Source organism: Cololabis saira, chromosome 7 (genome assembly GCF_033807715.1).
Source record: "Cololabis saira isolate AMF1-May2022 chromosome 7, fColSai1.1, whole genome shotgun sequence".
In the NCBI taxonomy this organism is placed as follows: Eukaryota; Metazoa; Chordata; class Actinopteri; order Beloniformes; family Belonidae; genus Cololabis; species Cololabis saira.
Window position 1 is genome coordinate 26,196,292 of NC_084593.1, and position 18,068 is coordinate 26,214,359.

The following is an 18,068-nucleotide window of genomic DNA, read 5'->3' on the forward strand; positions in this document are numbered from 1 at the left end:
TTAGTGGAACCACATACTCATGACTTGTAATGTTTGTTTCATTCAGTCTTCTGTGTCATGAAATAAGTTATATCCACGTTTATAATGGCGAGTTCCGAATATAGATGTGTTGGTTTTCTAAAATCATTGTGCTTGATGTGTAGCCCCAACACTAACTGTAACAATGTTTATGCAAGGGAGACACTGAAATTGTGCTTTTACCAAACGCATCATAGCATACTGAGTCAGTTGGAAATAGAAATGTTTTTAATTTTTCCAATCTCCCTGGTATTCTGGTCGATGAAACATATATTCACACATATTTTCTTTGCTGAAGTTTTTCTTATTTTTTTGGCGTTATTGTTATTTGTGGTGATGTGTTAGGTTTGAAAATGCACTGTTTGGGCGATAACTGTCCATGGTGCTGAAACTTTTTTCTCGAAAGTCACTGACCCTTTACGGTCGTTAAAAAAAAGAATCCACTTTTTGAATCTTGGCAATAATATACAGTCAGCGTGACTTTGCCTACGTTCTTTTAAATCAAGACTTACAAAACAGTAAAAATAAGGATCAGCTGATTTTCAAGCTGTGTTCTCGGTAGGTTTTGTCCTCCTTGAAAACTGATTTTTTTTATGTAGCTTGTATTTTCCGATACATTTTCGCCACGAATTAAAATATTGCAGTGTGTTTCCCGGTCGCTCGGTGTCACTCTACGGACAACAAATGATTTGACATGTCTTCTTCATACCCAATAGACTCATTTGTTCCTCCCATATCAACTGAGACGGAACGTTTTCTGTGCTTGCGATGTGAATGCAAAGTCTAGCTTCGTGAAAATCGTGTGCTGGAGAATTCTTACATTTTAGTAACGCATGTGGTGGAAACCTTTATGTTTGTTTTTGCGAAAAGCTGTTTGAGAGGGATTGAACTTGTTTTTTGATACCCACGTCATGGAACAAAGACAGCTTCAAACACGCAGATCACGGACAGAATGGCTTGTATGCATGGTGCTTGTTGTAACGTTTTGGAGCAGAGCATGGGGACAGTTCAGATATTCAATACCTGAGGAAGTTAAAGAAGGAACTGCTGTTGGAAATATCGCAAAGGACTTGGGAATTGATACGTCCTCGCTGAAAGAGAGGCGGGTTCGTATTGTCTACAGTTCTACGGACCCCCCTTTTCGATTCAATCAAAATGATGGTGTATTGTATGTGAATAGAAAAATTGACCGAGAGGAAATTTGTGATCGCAGTAAGGTTTGTGTTATTGACGTAAAAATAGTATTGGAAAATCCGCTAGAGGTCCATTATGTAGCTGTGGAGATTGTAGATGTAAATGATCATGCACCAAGCTTCCCAGAAAATGAAAACACGATAGAGATTTTCGAATCTGCATTACCAGGAGCTAAATTTCAGTTGCAAGCGGCGCGTGATGGCGACAGTGGGCGATTTTCTGTACAGCAATATAAGTTGAGCCACAATGAACATTTTCGTTTAGAAGTGAAAGATCGTGGTGAAGATCGTAAAACACCCAGTTTAGTTCTCCTTAAACCACTTGACAGAGAATCAATTAAGACTCATGTTTTACTTCTAACAGCATTTGATGGAGGTAAACCTCCAAGATCTGGTAATATGACAATAATTGTTAATGTTTCTGATATTAATGACAACCCCCCAGTTTTCAGTCAGGAGTCATATACAGCGCAGGTGAAGGAAAATGTGGCTATTGGTTCAACTGTGATCCAAGTTAATGCAACAGATCTGGATGAAGGTTTAAACGGAGAGGTTGTGTATTTTTTTGGCAATGATGTGGATGCAAAGGTCCGTTCACGCTTTGATTTAAACCCAAGGACAGGAGAAATTATTGTCACGGGTACAATAGACTTCGAAGAAAATGGCAGATATGAAATTGACATTCAGGCATCAGACAAAGCAACAGCTACTCTGAAAACTGATACAACCGTAATTATCAGGGTTGTTGACATGAATGACAATGTACCACGTATAGAGGTAACATCTTTCTCCGAAGCGCTCCCAGAAGATTCAAAACCAGGAACGACAGTGGCGTTGATTAGTGTGAGAGACTCGGATTCTGGAGTCAACGGGAAGGTGATGTGCTACATAAACCAAGATATCCCATTTCTGATCACTCCGTCTTCACAAAATAATATGTATTCGCTAGTAACTAAAAGTGTTTTGGACCGAGAAAACCAATCTCAGTATGATATATTAATCGTTGCTAAAGACGCGGGTGAACCATCTTTATCATCAGAGAAAAGTATAGCAGTCTTTGTGTCAGATGTAAATGATAACAGCCCTGAGTTCTCACAGAACCCATATACCTTCTACGTTACTGAGAACAACAATCCAGGAGAGACCATTTTATCGGTCACAGCCCGTGATCTTGACGACGGCAGCAATGCTCATATTTCATATTTTATACGAAGAGAAAAGGGAGGGGACAATATCCACTCAACCTTTCTAAATGTTAACTCGGAAACAGGAGACATTGTGGCGCTGAAAAGCTTCGACTTTGAAACTCTGAAAACTTTCCAGTTCCAAGTTGTTGCCACAGATTCTGGATCTCCGTCACTCAGCAGCAACGTCACAGTGAACGTGTTCATTCTGGACCAGAACGATAACGCTCCAGTCATCCTGTATCCAGTCAGCTCCAACGGTTCTGCTGAAGGTGTGGAGGAGATTCCCCGCAACGTGAACGCAGGACACTTGGTGACTAAAGTCAGAGCCTATGACGCTGATATAGGATATAACGGCTGGTTGCTGTTTTCACTGCAGGAAGTTAAGGACCACAGTCTGTTTGGTTTGGACCGCTACACAGGACAGATCAGAACACTCCGCTCATTCACAGAGACAGACGAGGCTGAACAGAAACTGGTCATACTGGTCAAAGATAATGGGAACGTTTCTCTCTCAGCAACAGCTACTGTGATTGTCAAACTTGTGGAGCCCAAAGAAGCTTTTGCAGCTTCTGATGTTAAAAGTACAACAAAAGATGATGGGGATAATAATGTGACTTTTTACCTGATGATCACTTTGGGCTCAGTTTCAGTTCTTTTTCTCATCAGCATCATCGTGCTGATTGCAATGCAGTGCTCGAAATCCACAGACTATACTTCTAAATATCTACAAGAGACTAACTATGATGGAACACTGTGTCACAGCATCCAGTACAGATCTGGAGACAAACGGTACATGTTAGTTGGACCCAGGATGAGTATTGGATCTACTATAGTTCCAGGCAGCCACGCAAATACTTTAGTTTTTCCTGACAGAAGAAGTACACCTGGAGAGGTAAGGATATTCTTGCAGTAAATTCAATTGATGTTTTTTTTTTCCCATTGGCAGTAAAATGGATGATCGGAATGAATTGTGGAGCTTTCAATTGAGCTGTTATTTGGGTTTATTCATTGATTTGCAGTATTTGATTCTCTCTCTCTCACCATCATATTTCATGAGCGTTTGTAATTTCGTCATGTCAAGTACAAAACAGAAACTCCTACACGGTACATACACGCAATTACATTTAGTATATCTATTCTTATTTGATCCGTCATAATCAGAGAAGGACTTAATCTATTTTGCATAAGATTTACTTTAGTTAAACTTAACTGAAAACTATAAAAGAAAACTGCAGCTTGTACATCCCGATTTCAGCGCTTGGTGTCAGTGAAATGCAGGGATTCCTTGCATCTGGGAGGATAATGATGCTGGTCAAGCACTTCAATTTTTGTCAAACGGTTAACGAGTGTGCAAAGGCAACTGATGGCAACAAAGGTTCATTTTAAGCTTCGACAAAAAGCAAATCTTGTACCTCGTTAAGAACCATAAGGCACTGACTGGATTTTTAAATACGGCAAAACCGTCGGACTATTCTTAATCATCCTTTTGTCATGCAACAAAGAAGACGCAAAGCCTGGATGGAGGCAAGGAGTTGGCTTTCATTCGCAGTTATTTTGAACGTTTTTTGGAGTGGAGTTTGTGCACAGATCAGATATTCAATATCTGAAGAGGTTGGAGATGGAACTGTCGTTGGAAATATCGCAAAGGATTTGGGACTGGATAAGAGTGCCCTGAAAGAGAGAGGATATCGCGTCGTAGCAGGTTCCGGCGATCCCCTGTTTGAGGTGAATCAAAACGATGGTATCCTGTATTTGAAGAGGAATATAGACAGAGAGGAAGTGTGCGAACGGATAAATCCATGTTTGATCAACCTGAAAACCGTGCTAGAAAACCCACTAGAAATACATTATGTGTCAGTAGAAATAGTAGACATAAATGATCATTCGCCCGTATTTCCAGAGAAAGAGAAAAGGCTTGAAATTTCCGAGTCGGCTCTACCAGGAGCAAGGTTTCAGTTACAGGCTGCGCGAGACCCTGATGTCGGCCAGTTCTCCATTCAGCAATATAGACTCAGCCATAACGAATATTTCAGGGTAGAAGTCAAAGATAGAGGCGAAGACCGCAAGGTTCCATCTTTAGTTCTGCTAAAACAGTTAGATAGAGAAACAGCTGCAAAGCACAGATTGCGTCTTACAGCTGTAGATGGGGGGAAACCGGCGAAATCAGGGGACATAGAAATAATTGTAGATGTGCTTGATGTTAATGATAATTCTCCACTTTTCACCAACGAAATATATTCTACCACAGTCAAAGAAAACGTTCCAGTTGGTACAGTAGTAATCCAGGTAAATGCAACAGATTTGGACATCGGACTAAATGGTGAAATTGTATATTCATTTGGAAACGAAGTCGATTTAAGAATAAAAGAGGTTTTCAGTATAGATGAAAACACTGGTGAAGTTACAATTAGAGGTCCGATAGATTTCGAGAAAAGTAAAAGTTATGATATTGACATACAGGCATCTGATAAAGGACCAGTTCCTCTAACAAGTGACAAAAGTGTAATAATAAATATTCTTGATGTAAATGATAATTCACCTGAGATAGAAGTGACGTCATTTTCTACCTCTATAAAGGAGGACTCAAAGATTGGAACTACGGTTGCCCTTATTAGTGTTAGAGATTTAGACTCTGGAATGAACGGCAAAGTCATTTGCTCAATCAAACAAGAGGTTCCTTTTACTTTATCTCCGTCATTACAAGAAAACATGTACGCTGTTGTAAGCAAGTCGCAGCTGGACAGGGAAACAATTCCTCAATATGACGTCACTATTATTGCAAAAGACACAGGCGATCCCTCGTTTTCAACTGAAAAGACCATAAGTGTTGTCGTGTCAGACGTAAATGACAACTTGCCGGAGTTTTCATCAAGCCCCTACACTTTCTATGTCACTGAAAATAACAGCCCTGGAGAATTTATATTTTCAGTAAAAGCTTATGATCGTGACGATAGTGATAATGCTCTCATTTCATACCATATTTTGAGAAATGCAAATCGAGATAATAAGTTGTCCTCATTTCTAAACATAAACTCGGAAAATGGAGAAATCGTAGCGCTGAAAAGTTTCGACTTTGAAACTCTGAAAACTTTCCAGTTCCAAGTTGTTGCCACAGATTCTGGATCTCCGTCACTCAGCAGCAACGTCACAGTGAACGTGTTCATTCTGGACCAGAACGATAACGCTCCAGTCATCCTGTATCCAGTCAGCTCCAACGGTTCTGCTGAAGGTGTGGAGGAGATTCCCCGCAACGTGAACGCAGGACACTTGGTGACTAAAGTCAGAGCCTATGACGCTGATATAGGATATAACGGCTGGTTGCTGTTTTCACTGCAGGAAGTTAAGGACCACAGTCTGTTTGGTTTGGACCGCTACACAGGACAGATCAGAACACTCCGCTCATTCACAGAGACAGACGAGGCTGAACAGAAACTGGTCATACTGGTCAAAGACAATGGGAACGTTTCTCTCTCAGCAACAGCTACTGTGATTGTCAAACTTGTGGAGCCCAAAGAAGCTTTTGCAGCTTCTGACGTTAAAAGTGCAACAAAAGATGAAGGAGATTATGATGTGACTTTTTACCTGATGATCACTTTGGGCTCAGTTTCAGTTCTTTTTCTCATCAGTATCATCGTGCTGATTGCAATGCAGTGCTCAAAATCCACGGAATATACTTCTAAATATCTACAAGAGACTAATTATGATGGAACACTGTGTCACAGCATCCAGTACAGATCTGGAGACAAACGATACATGTTAGTTGGACCAAGAATGAGTATTGGATCTACTATAGTTCCTGGCAGCCATGCAAATACTCTCGTACTTCCGGACAGGCGACGAGAATCTGAGGGGGTAAGACATATTCACAGTTGTTACTTCACGGAATTACATAATAGTTATTGATATTTTATTATACGCTTCCTTGTAGTCACTTCATTCGGTCTACTGATAATTTATTCATCTGTTACCAACCTTTTTACTTGATATATTCAGCAAAATAATTGTTTTTCTTTTGTTGATATATCAGTCTGGTCAATTTCTTTTAGACAAATCTGTACATTATATTTATAGACATGTGCATTTTAACAGAAGAAAATCAGCACTCCTCAAACAACCAATGATTAATTTAAAAACAGTAGTAGCCACTTTATCAAAGTCAGTGAAAGATAAAATAAAACGATAGCTTCTTTTGATAAGTGCAAACATACCCATATCATTGGGTATGGGTATGTTTTTAGTTAATTAAACAAACAAACAATATTGCCTCATGAGCGGAAGAAACTGGAAAGAATTAGCCTTCTGAGAAGTTTACAGCCAACAATAACCATATACCATCCATCTTCTCAGCCATTTTTGCTCTAACGTCCAACTTTCAGTTCATCAATATGGCAAGCAGTATTTCACACCTCAGTGTCTTATTTTTTTTTTGTTTATATAATTTTCGGTTCAGTTAAATGAAGTAAACTGTCGAATATGTTTTTTTAATCATGTCAATAAACAGATAAAGGTTTCCCAAATATTATTTATTTAACAAAAAAACATGAGCTGAGTTTGGTCACGTGGGGTTGGGGGCAGTTCTTTCAAATTGAATTTCAAAGGAAAATCAATTGAACCAAAGCAATCAAAACCTTTAAAAAAGTTTTTATGTTGCTCCTCCTCTCCAATGTTTGAAATAAACCACAGGGCAATTTACAGTGTATTGGAAATATTATACAATTCTTTCTGAGTTTTCTGCTGCAGAAAATATGGTCGCATGGTGTCAGTGCAATATTACAAGTCAGTTGCAGAGATGTGGTCGTCACTGCGTTGTTGTTCCACCTCTTGATATAATTCTCGTGCTACGGTTTGCAGTCTGGTTTATTCGTGTTCTGCTTTTTGTGATGATCCTTTCAGCCGTAGAAGGTCCCAATAACAAAAAGAGGAATTACTTCAATTCGGAAACCGTGAAGATTGTCTACGTTTTACAGAGTCGCTTATGATGGATAGTTGATTTTTGTTACGAACATGGAACAAAAGAAATGCAAACGCCGAAAGGCGCAAGGACGTCTAGCTGGATGCGTGGTTTTTGTGCTTCTATGGAGTTTTGCCTCGGCACAATTAAGGTATTCAATCTTGGAAGAAAAGGAGGAAGGAACTGCAGTTGGAAACATAGCGAAGGATCTGGGATTAGAAAATGCACGACTGAAGGAGAGGAAGTATCGGATTGTTGCTAGTGATTCCGATCATCTTTTTTATGTCAACCCAAACGATGGCATAATTTATGTAAAACGAAAAATTGACAGAGAAGAGGTGTGTGCGCAGAGTAGTACTTGTGTGATTAATGTAAAAACGGTCCTAGAAAACCCTCTAGAAGTCCATTATGTTGAAGTAGAAGTCGTGGATATAAATGACCACTCACCCGCTTTCCCAGAAAAAGACAATACTTTTGAGATTTCAGAGTCCGTATTGCCTGGAGCACGATTTCAGTTAAAACCCGCAAGAGACCGAGACGGAGGTCAATTCTCTGTGCAGCAATATAAATTAAGCCCCAACAATCACTTTCGACTGGAAGTGAAAGATAAACGAGACGATGTTAAAATACCAATATTGGTTGTCCAAAAATCTCTTGACAGGGAGACAACAGAAAGCCACTCCTTGATACTGACTGCCTTAGATGGAGGCAAACCTCCGAAATCTGGTAGTATGAATATTTTAATTAATGTTTTGGACATTAATGACAATGCACCTATTTTCTCAAAGGATGCTTATTCTGTAACGCTAAATGAAAATACTCCCATAGGAACAACGATCATACAAGTGAATGCCACAGATTTAGATAATGGTCCAAATGGAGATGTAGTGTACCAATTTAGCAAAAGTATTAATCCAACCATATTAAGCCTGTTTGATGTAAACACAGTAACAGGTGACCTTATTGTAAAAGGTTTAATAGACTATGAGGATGAGGACGGATATGAAATTGAAATCCAAGCATCAGATAAAGGTCTCGCTCCTCTTACAAGTGAAAGAAGTGTGATTATAAAAATAATTGACGTGAATGATAATGCACCTGAGATTGAGATTACATCATTCTCTAGTTTGATTCCTGAAGATTCCAAACCTGGAACTACAGTTGCGCTCATCAGTGTAAATGACATGGATTCTGGTCTCAATGGAAAGGTCATGTGTTCTGTAAATGAAGATTCTCCGTTCACTTTATTGCCATCCTTGAAAGACAAAACATTTTCTCTAGTGACAAAATCCCCTCTGGACAGAGAGAAGTTGTCTCAATATGACTTGACAATAACAGCAAAAGATGGAGGAGAGCCTGCTTTATCAACAGAAAAGACAATAAGCGTTGAGGTTTTAGATATGAATGACAACCGTCCTGAGTTCTCATCTAGCCCATACACTTTTTATGTTACTGAGGGTAATGATCCAGGAGCATCAGGGTTTTCTGTTAAAGCTTCTGATCAAGATGAGAATGATAATGCTCTCATTTCTTATTATATTGTACGAGATGGAAGTGAGGATAATAAGCTGGCTTCATTTCTGAACATAAATTCGTTAAATGGAGAAATCGTGGCACTAAAATCTTTCGACTTTGAAACTCTGAAAACTTTCCAGTTCCAAGTTGTTGCCACAGATTCTGGATCTCCGTCACTCAGCAGCAACGTCACAGTGAACGTGTTCATTCTGGACCAGAACGATAACGCTCCAGTCATCCTGTATCCAGTCAGCTCCAACGGTTCTGCTGAAGGTGTGGAGGAGATTCCCCGCAACGTGAACGCAGGACACTTGGTGACTAAAGTCAGAGCCTATGACGCGGATATAGGATATAATGGCTGGTTGCTGTTTTCACTGCAGGAAGTTAAGGACCACAGTGTGTTTGGTTTGGACCGCTACACAGGACAGATCAGAACACTCCGCTCATTCACAGAGACAGACGAGGCTGAACATAAACTGGTCATAATGGTCAAAGACAATGGGAACGTTTCTCTCTCAGCAACAGCTACTGTGATTGTCAAACTTGTGGAGCCCAAAGAAGCTTTTGCAGCTTCTGATGTTAAAAGTCCAGCAAAAGATATCAAGGATGATAATATGACTTTTTATCTAATGATCACTTTGGGATCAGTTTCAGTTCTGTTTCTCATCAGCATCATCGTGCTGATTGCAATGCAGTGCTCACAATCCTCAGACTATCATTCTAAACATATACAAGAGGCTAACTATGACGGGACACTATGTCACAGCATCCAGTACAGATCTGGAGACAAACGATACATGTTAGTTGGACCCAGAATGAGTATTGGATCCACTATAATGCCCAACAGCCATGCAAATACACTTGTGTTACCTGACAGGAGGAAAGCCTCTGAGGAGGTAAGCCATTTATTTTTAAAGATTATTTTAAAGTTCACAAACTGTATATGCCTGCTTTGTTATTTAGTTTTTATTTACACAATCTTCAACTGTTGGAATGTTTTGAGCATAGTTGATCATAATGCCATGCCACTTTGGTTCTGCTCATTTAGGAGTGACCAACATTCTCCCAACATGAGCTGTCCTGTTTTCTATAACTGTACTTCTTACCAACATCCATTACCAGTCACAGACAAGCCCTCCATATAGATAGGTTTGACAGTATTGGATATTTAACTGGCAATTGCTCATTGTGCACCATAAATAACTTGCAAATGTAATGTATTAGCAAATGTATGTTAATGGAGATGGAGTTGAAAGCACCATGTTCGTGAGCTTGTTTGCTTCCAGGATGAGTTTTGTAGGAGCAGGGATGTATTTTCTCACCATGTAGTGGGTGTCGGTGTGGAGGTGTCTGTGTGTAGGTGTGTCTTTGGAGGTGTGTCTGTGTGTAGGTGTGTCTTTGGAGGTGTGTCTGTGTGGAGGTGTGTCTGTGTGTAGGTGTGTCTGTGTGTGGGTGTGTCTTTGGAGGTGTGTCTGTGTGTAGGTGTGTCTTTGGAGGTGTCTGTGTGTGGGTGTGTCACTGGGGCAGAGTGGTTGACTGATTAATATCACCTGCACCTGCAATGGATCAGTTTTGTTTGTAGAGAGTGAGGGTGAGGCAGGGTGCCTATATTTTCTGTTGACCACTTAAGCAAAGACAATCTGAATGTAAGGCTGACAGTTTGATTTCACAGAAAGGAACAATAAACACCCCATTGAACTGGCAGCACTGGCTTGCATTTTGTTTGAATGAAGCGACAGATCCCTGCATTCTCTCTCTCAGTGACTAATTCAAGGTTGATAGTCACCAGCTACAAGTTTAATGAAGCAGTATTAAACAACGACTTTGACACAAAATTAAAGAATGGATTTCCACTCAGGAGTTAATGAATTATATTTGAATTTGAATTGAATTGGTATACCCGCTCTCATTATTCTCAGCTGAATAATGTTGTGGTCGCTGTCCATGGTACTGAAAGTATTACAGGTAGCTCTCTCAGTTTAGTTACGTTTTTTTCTATTGCTCTAAAATGTTAACTGATTGTAGTTTAAAGGGAAAAAATAACAGTTTAATCATAGATCATCAGTTGTTATGAATGGACATCAAAATACCTTTTGAAGCTTTGTTTTATGTTATTTATTTCAAAAAGGCTTTCATTATTTCCTTGACTCAGGTGCTTTGAAGAAAGTAGCAAAACATTACTTTTCTATCTTTTTCTAAACTGTTTCAATTCTTGTCCGTTTTTGTGAAACGTTATATTTTGTCACACGGTGTCAGTGCAATATAATAAGTCAGCAGCACATAACGATGCCGTCACTGCATTGTGGCTCCACCCAGTCGTGTAGTTCTCGTTTCAATATTAGCGCAGTCCATTCGGGTTACGACATTTGAAAATACATCATATCCAATTATTTTTGCCTGTAAAGGAAAAGAAGGAACATTTTTGATTACGAAATCATTTTTGAAGAGTAAATTTTGTTACTGAGATGAATTACTGAGCATTGTGGATTCAACGATGGAACAAAGACGATGGGAGGAAAAGAGGGCGCGAGGACTTTTGGTGAGATTAGTGGTTACTACGCTTTTGTGGAGTAAAGCCTTGGCGCAATTAAAATATTCCATCTCCGAGGAACTGAACGCAGCAACTGTGGTTGGAAATATAGCAAAAGATCTGGGATTGGACAAAACCACATTGAAAGAAAGGAAGTGTCGGGTTGTTTCTAGTGATGCAGATCCTCTTTTCCATGTAAATGACCAAGACGGTATCCTGTACGTCAGCCGAAAGATTGACAGAGAAGAGTTGTGTTCGCAAAGCACAACATGTGTAATCAATATTAAAACCTTGCTAGAAAAGCCATTAGAGGTCCATTATGTTGAAGTAGAGGTTCTGGATATTAATGACCATTCACCCACTTTCACGGAAATAAACAAAAGGCTTGAAATTTCAGAGTCCGTTTTGCCAGGAGCAAGATTTCAATTAAAAGCCGCGCGTGATCTGGACAGTGCTCATTTCGCTGTGCAGCAATATAAACTTAGTCAGAACGACCACTTCCGCTTGGATGTCAAGGATAAAGGAGAGGATGGTAAAATACCGATCCTAGTTGTCAAAAAGTCTTTAGACAGAGAGACTGCGGGGAGTCATTCGTTGATACTCACGGCCCTGGATGGAGGTAAACCTCCGAAATCTGGGAGTATGAATATTCTGATCAAGGTTTTGGATATTAATGATAATCCACCTGTTTTCTCGAAAGATGCTTATTCTGTGACGCTCAAAGAAAACGCTCCAAAAGGAACGATAGTCATACAAGTGAACGCCACGGATTTAGATGACGGTCCAAACGGGGAAGTTATTTACTCATTTAGCAATAGTGTGGATCAACATATATTAAGTCTTTTCCATATCAATGACTTGACTGGAGAGATAAGTGTAGAAGGTTTACTAGACTATGAAGAGAGGGATAAGTATGAAATTGAAATTGAGGCATCTGACACAGGTTTGGCTCCTCTCACAACAGAAAAAAGCGTTATTATTAAGATAGTGGATTTGAATGATAACGCTCCTGAGATTGAGGTTACATCATTATCCAGATCGATTCCTGAAGATTCTCGACCTGGAACTACAGTTGCTCTCATTAGTGTAAAGGATATTGATTCTGGTCTAAATGGGAACATTATGTGTTCTATAAATGAGGACATTCCCTTCACACTATCACCATCATTAAAAGATGGGTTGTTTTCACTAGTAACAAAATCTCTTTTGGACAGAGAAAATCAATCTTACTATGATTTGAAAATAACAGCAAAAGATGGAGGCCAACCTCCCTTATCAGCTGAGAAGATAATAGGTGTTGTGGTGTCAGATGTGAATGACAACAGCCCTAAGTTTTCATCTAGTCCGTACACTTTTTATGTCACTGAGGGTAATGATCCAGGAGCATCAGTGTTTTCTGTCAAAGCTTCTGATCAAGATGAGAATGATAATGCTGTCATTTCATATCATATTGTACGAGATAAAAGTGAGGATAATAAGCTGGCTTCATTTCTGAACATCAACTCAGGAAATGGAGATATTATGGCCCTAAAGGGCTTCGACTTTGAAACTCTGAAAACTTTCCAGTTCCGAGTTGTTGCCACAGATTCTGGATCTCCGTCACTCAGCAGCAACGTCACAGTGAACGTGTTCATTCTGGACCAGAACGATAACGCTCCAGTCATCCTGTATCCAGTCAGCTCCAACGGTTCTGCTGAAGGTGTGGAGGAGATTCCCCGCAACGTGAACGCAGGACACTTGGTGACTAAAGTCAGAGCCTATGACGCTGATATAGGATATAACGGCTGGTTGCTGTTTTCACTGCAGGAAGTTAAGGACCACAGTCTGTTTGGTTTGGACCGCTACACAGGACAGATCAGAACACTCCGCTCATTCACAGAGACAGACGAGGCTGAACATAAACTGGTCATACTGGTCAAAGACAATGGGAACGTTTCTCTCTCAGCAACAGCTACTGTGATTGTCAAACTTGTGGAGCCCAAAGAAGCTTTTGCAGCTTCTGATGTTAAAAGTGCAACAAAAGACGATGAAGATAATAATGTGACCTTTTACCTGATGATCACTTTGGGATCAGTTTCAGTTCTTTTTCTCATCAGTATCATCGTGCTGATTGCAATGCAGTGCTCAAAATCCACAGAATATACATCTAAATATCTACAAGAGGCTAATTATGATGGAACACTGTGTCACAGCATCCAGTACAGATCTGGAGACAAACGATACATGTTAGTTGGACCCAGAATGAGTATTGGATCTACTATAGTTCCTGGCAGCCACGCAAATACTCTTGTGTTACCTGACAGGAGGGGAGCATTTGAAGAGGTAAGGCATATTCAATCGTCTTTGTTCATAGAATCTTATCCAAAACTTACAAATAATTTGTAGAAACCTGTTTTGTGGTCACTTTATATGTGAGAACAGTATATAAAAACATATATATGGATGCACACACACACACACACACACACACACACACACACACACACACACACACACACACACACACACACACACACACACACACACACACACACACACACACACACACACACTAAATTCAGTAATATATATTAATACTATCTTTTTATTTTCTTTATTTTAATATTAATTATACATGCTACAGTATTCTTCTATAGATTTCTGTAGACATACTACAGAATAATATGTCACACTTGTAGAGCAAAATAAGTCAATGCATCTCTGTAAATCCTTATACCAGTACAATTTGACTTAAAATGTAATATCATGGCAACATGACATGTGAAGGAGTATTCTTACTGACCAAGGTTACTCATATTTTGACCCATCTGGCGGTCATTTGTTTCAGTTCATATTTTGGAAACTATATTTCAAACCACATTGAATTTCTGAATTAAAAGTGAGGGAAGGAAAGTTTGTCTATATCTTCTATTGTATGTATAACCATTTTCGGTAGGGGCACTTCATTCGCCTATTACTATACTCAGTCACTCATCTTCATCTCTGCACATTCATGTGACACGTTGTTTCATTTATTTAATTCAGTGAGATTATTACCAGTTGAAGTTGTGGCATGTTTGACGGCTTTTAGTTTTTGTAACAGCACATTAGACTGTATTCTAAATATGTATATCTTGGTATGCTTAAATAAATCAGGGCTTTTTTGAATAGGTTTTAACGACAACTTCGTGTCAGGTATAGTTCACCATTGAAGGTGAATTGTCAAGTATGTTATTTATAAAAAAATCCATAACAAATATTGTTGCCAGAAGTTAGCTGCAATAGCTTATAATTGTTATCCATGGCCCTGATTACACTGCAGCCACTTCTTGTGTTGTTGGGAGTTTTACAGGAAAACAGTCGTCTTTATTAGTCCTTATTTTAATATATATATATATATATATATATATATATATATATATATATATATATATATATATATATATATATATATATATATATATATATATATATATATATATATATATATATATATATATATATATATATATATATATATATATATATATGTTGTTGCCTATGTTAAATTTGTGCCCTGCGAAAAGACATTAAAACATTAAAGTGACATTTATATTGAGAAGAAATGGGGGGGTAAATGAATGTTTGACAAGGTGTTTTGTTTATAATGGGTATTCCTACATTAGCCAATGACAATCTATCTACCGAAGTGTAAATCCTAGACATGCATGACGTTGTCCATGGTGCTGAAATAACTATATGGGTGTTGTCAAGGCCTGTAAATAATTAAAAGACTAAAAATAAAATGAAAGATATTATGGAACAAAGGCAGTTATTTACAAATGTTGTCGCAGGGTGTCAGTATAATAGAGAAAGAGAGCAATGCGCTTTTCGTCTCTGCATTTTGGTGGCTGAAGTCTTTTGGTGTCTCACCGGTCTGATATTAGCGCAGTCATTTCTGATGTGAATGCTGCTTGCGGAAGCGTTTGGTTTTCTTGATTTCTGCCGTAGGAGGTGGGTGGATGTTTTCAGAAGGATATTTAATGTATCGTTGCAATGCCGTCTCATTATTGTGATTAACTTCTCGTGGCCTGGGAATTAACAATGGAACAAAGAAGACTCGAGAAGAGGATGGAATCTGTGGCTAAATGCGTGGTCGTTGTGCTATTGTGGAGTGTTGCCTCAGCGCAATTAAAGTATTCGATTTCCGAAGAAGTTAAGGAGGGGACTGTGGTTGGAAATATTGCGAAGGATCTGGGATTAGACAAAAGCACACTTAAAACCAGGAAGTACCGCGTTGTTTCTGGTGGTGCGGATTCCCTTTTTCGTATAAACGAGGATGATGGCATTTTGTATGTGAACAGAAAGATTGACAGAGAAGAGGTGTGCGCACAGAGCAGTACGTGTGTAATAAATCTGAAAATCGTTTTAGAAAACCCTCTCGAGGTACACAACGTTGGAGTGGAAGTGCTGGATATCAACGACCACTCTCCATGGTTTCCGGAGACAGAGAAAACGCTGGAGATTTCAGAATCAGTGATGCCCGGCGCACGGTTCCAGCTGAAGCCGTCACAGGATAAAGACAGTGGCCAGTTTTCTGTGCAGCAGTATAAGCTTAGCCAAAACGACCACTTCCGTTTGGAGGTCAGGGATAAAGGTGAAGACGGAAAAATACCCATATTAGTTTTACAAAAATCGCTGGACAGGGAGGTGGCGCAAATGCACTCGTTAGTGCTTACCGCACTGGACGGCGGAAAGCCACCCAAATCTGGAGACATGACTATTATAGTAAATGTTTTGGATGTAAATGACAACACACCAATTTTCTCAAAAGACACTTACTCTGTCACGCTCAATGAAAATGTTCCAGTAGGAACAAAAGTCATACAAGTGAATGCAAGTGATCTGGACGATGCTCAGAATGGAGAAATAGTTTACTCATTTGGAAACAGCGTGAGTAGTCGTTTATTTAATGTTTTTGATATAAACCAATCAACAGGACAAATAACGGTCAAAGGGATTGTAGATTATGAGCAAAAGGACAAATATGAAATTGAAATTCAGGCATCTGATAAAGGTTTAGCACCCCTCACAACAGAAAAAAGTGTCATTATAAAGATAATTGACATGAATGACAACGCACCTGAGATTGAGGTTACGTCATTTTCTAATTTCATTCCTGAAGATTCCAGACCTGGAACTACAGTTGCTCTAATAAGTGTAAATGATATGGACTCTGGTGTTAATGGAAAAGTAATTTGTTCAGTTAGTGAAGATGTTAATTTTGCTTTATTGCCATCCTTGCAAGATAAAATGTTTTCATTAGTGACCAAAGCTCCTCTGGACAGAGAGCAACAGGCGCTCTATGACCTGACAATAACCGCTAAAGACGCAGGACAACCTCCTTTATCAACACAAAAAACAATAAGCATCATGGTGTCAGACGTAAATGACAACAGTCCAGAGTTTTCACGGCACACGTACACTTTTTATGTCACTGAAGGTAACAATCCAGGATCCTCGGTGTTTTCTGTAAAAGCGTCTGATCGTGATGAAAGTGAGAACGCTCATATTAGCTATCATATTTTGAGAGATGGAAGCAAAGATAATACGTTTGTTTCATTTCTAAACATAAATTCGGAAACAGGAGACATTGTGGCACTGAAAAGTTTCGACTTTGAAACTCTGAAAACTTTCCAGTTCCAAGTTGTTGCCACAGATTCTGGATCTCCGTCACTCAGCAGCAACGTCACAGTGAACGTGTTCATTCTGGACCAGAACGATAACGCTCCAGTCATCCTGTATCCAGTCAGCTCCAACGGTTCTGCTGAAGGTGTGGAGGAGATTCCCCGCAACGTGAACGCAGGACACTTGGTGACTAAAGTCAGAGCCTATGACGCTGATATAGGATATAACGGCTGGTTGCTGTTTTCACTGCAGGAAGTTAAGGACCACAGTCTGTTTGGTTTGGACCGCTACACAGGACAGATCAGAACACTCCGCTCATTCACAGAGACAGACGAGGCTGAACATAAACTGGTCATACTGGTCAAAGACAATGGGAACGTTTCTCTCTCAGCAACAGCTACTGTGATTGTCAAACTTGTGGAGCCCAAAGAAGCTTTTGCAGCTTCTGATGTTAAAAGTGCAACAAAAGATGATGAAGATAATAATGTGACTTTTTACCTGATGATCACTTTGGGATCAGTTTCAGTTCTTTTTCTCATCAGTATCATCGTGCTGATTGCAATGCAGTGCTCAAAATCTACAGACTATACTTCTAAATATCTACAAGAGGCTAACTATGATGGAACACTGTGTCACAGCATCCAGTACAGATCTGGAGACAAACGATACATGTTAGTTGGACCCAGAATGAGTATTGGATCTACTATAGTTCCAGGCAGCCACGCAAATACCTTAGTCCTACCTGACAGAAGGAGAGAAACTGAGGTAAGAACCTATTTTAGAATGGCAAAATATTTGTTTAAACAATAATTGTTGCAACTGGTGTGCAAGTATCAAATTTCAAATATCTAATGAGGTAAATATGTGAAGCTGGCTGGTGGATTTTGAATGTCTAGCTAAGTTTCAATATTCATATTTTTTATACGTGCAATTGTTTTATTGTATTCTATCATAACCTTGCGTCATTGATAGACAATGTAAGCTTTTAAGCTGATAACACATCTGCAATATAACTTCAGTTCACTTGG

The 18,068-nt window shown here is 39.3% G+C and overlaps 2 protein-coding genes across 20 annotated transcripts in view; both read left to right on the top strand.

Moving 5' to 3' along the window:
- The window catches only part of LOC133446991 (protocadherin alpha-C2-like), a 204,805-nt gene that overhangs the window by 52,093 nt on the left and 134,644 nt on the right, over positions 1-18,068 (top strand). For 3 of the 19 annotated variants that reach the window (XM_061725272.1, XM_061725289.1, XM_061725300.1), the window contains exon 1: positions 11,251-13,716. The exons of 11 other annotated variants lie outside the window; for them this stretch is intronic. In XM_061725272.1, coding sequence (XP_061581256.1) covers positions 11,359-13,716 — 2,358 coding nt within the window. In that variant the 5' untranslated portion in view covers positions 11,251-11,358. Of the gene's footprint in view, positions 1-914; positions 3,291-3,857; positions 6,251-11,250; positions 13,717-15,367; positions 17,806-18,068 lie in introns of those variants that run through there. 5 more of the 19 variants (XM_061725271.1, XM_061725286.1, XM_061725287.1 and 2 more) reach the window with 3 other exon arrangements.
- Positions 7,403-10,009, top strand: LOC133447723 (protocadherin alpha-3-like). Its single transcript, XM_061726451.1, has 2 exons — positions 7,403-9,792; positions 9,913-10,009. The coding sequence occupies exons 1-2, from the start codon at positions 7,403-7,405 to the stop codon at positions 10,007-10,009; spliced, it is 2,487 nt and encodes an 828-aa protein (XP_061582435.1).

Bases quoted from the DNA above. Each gene is read 5' to 3' on its own strand.
- LOC133447723 (XM_061726451.1), top strand. From the start codon at position 7,403: ATGGAACAAAAGAAATGCAAACGCCGAAAGGCGCAAGGACGTCTAGCT. The intron at 9,793-9,912 runs GTTCACAAACTG...CTGCTCATTTAG, and splicing joins TTTTTAAAGATTATTTTAAA to GAGTGACCAACATTCTCCCA.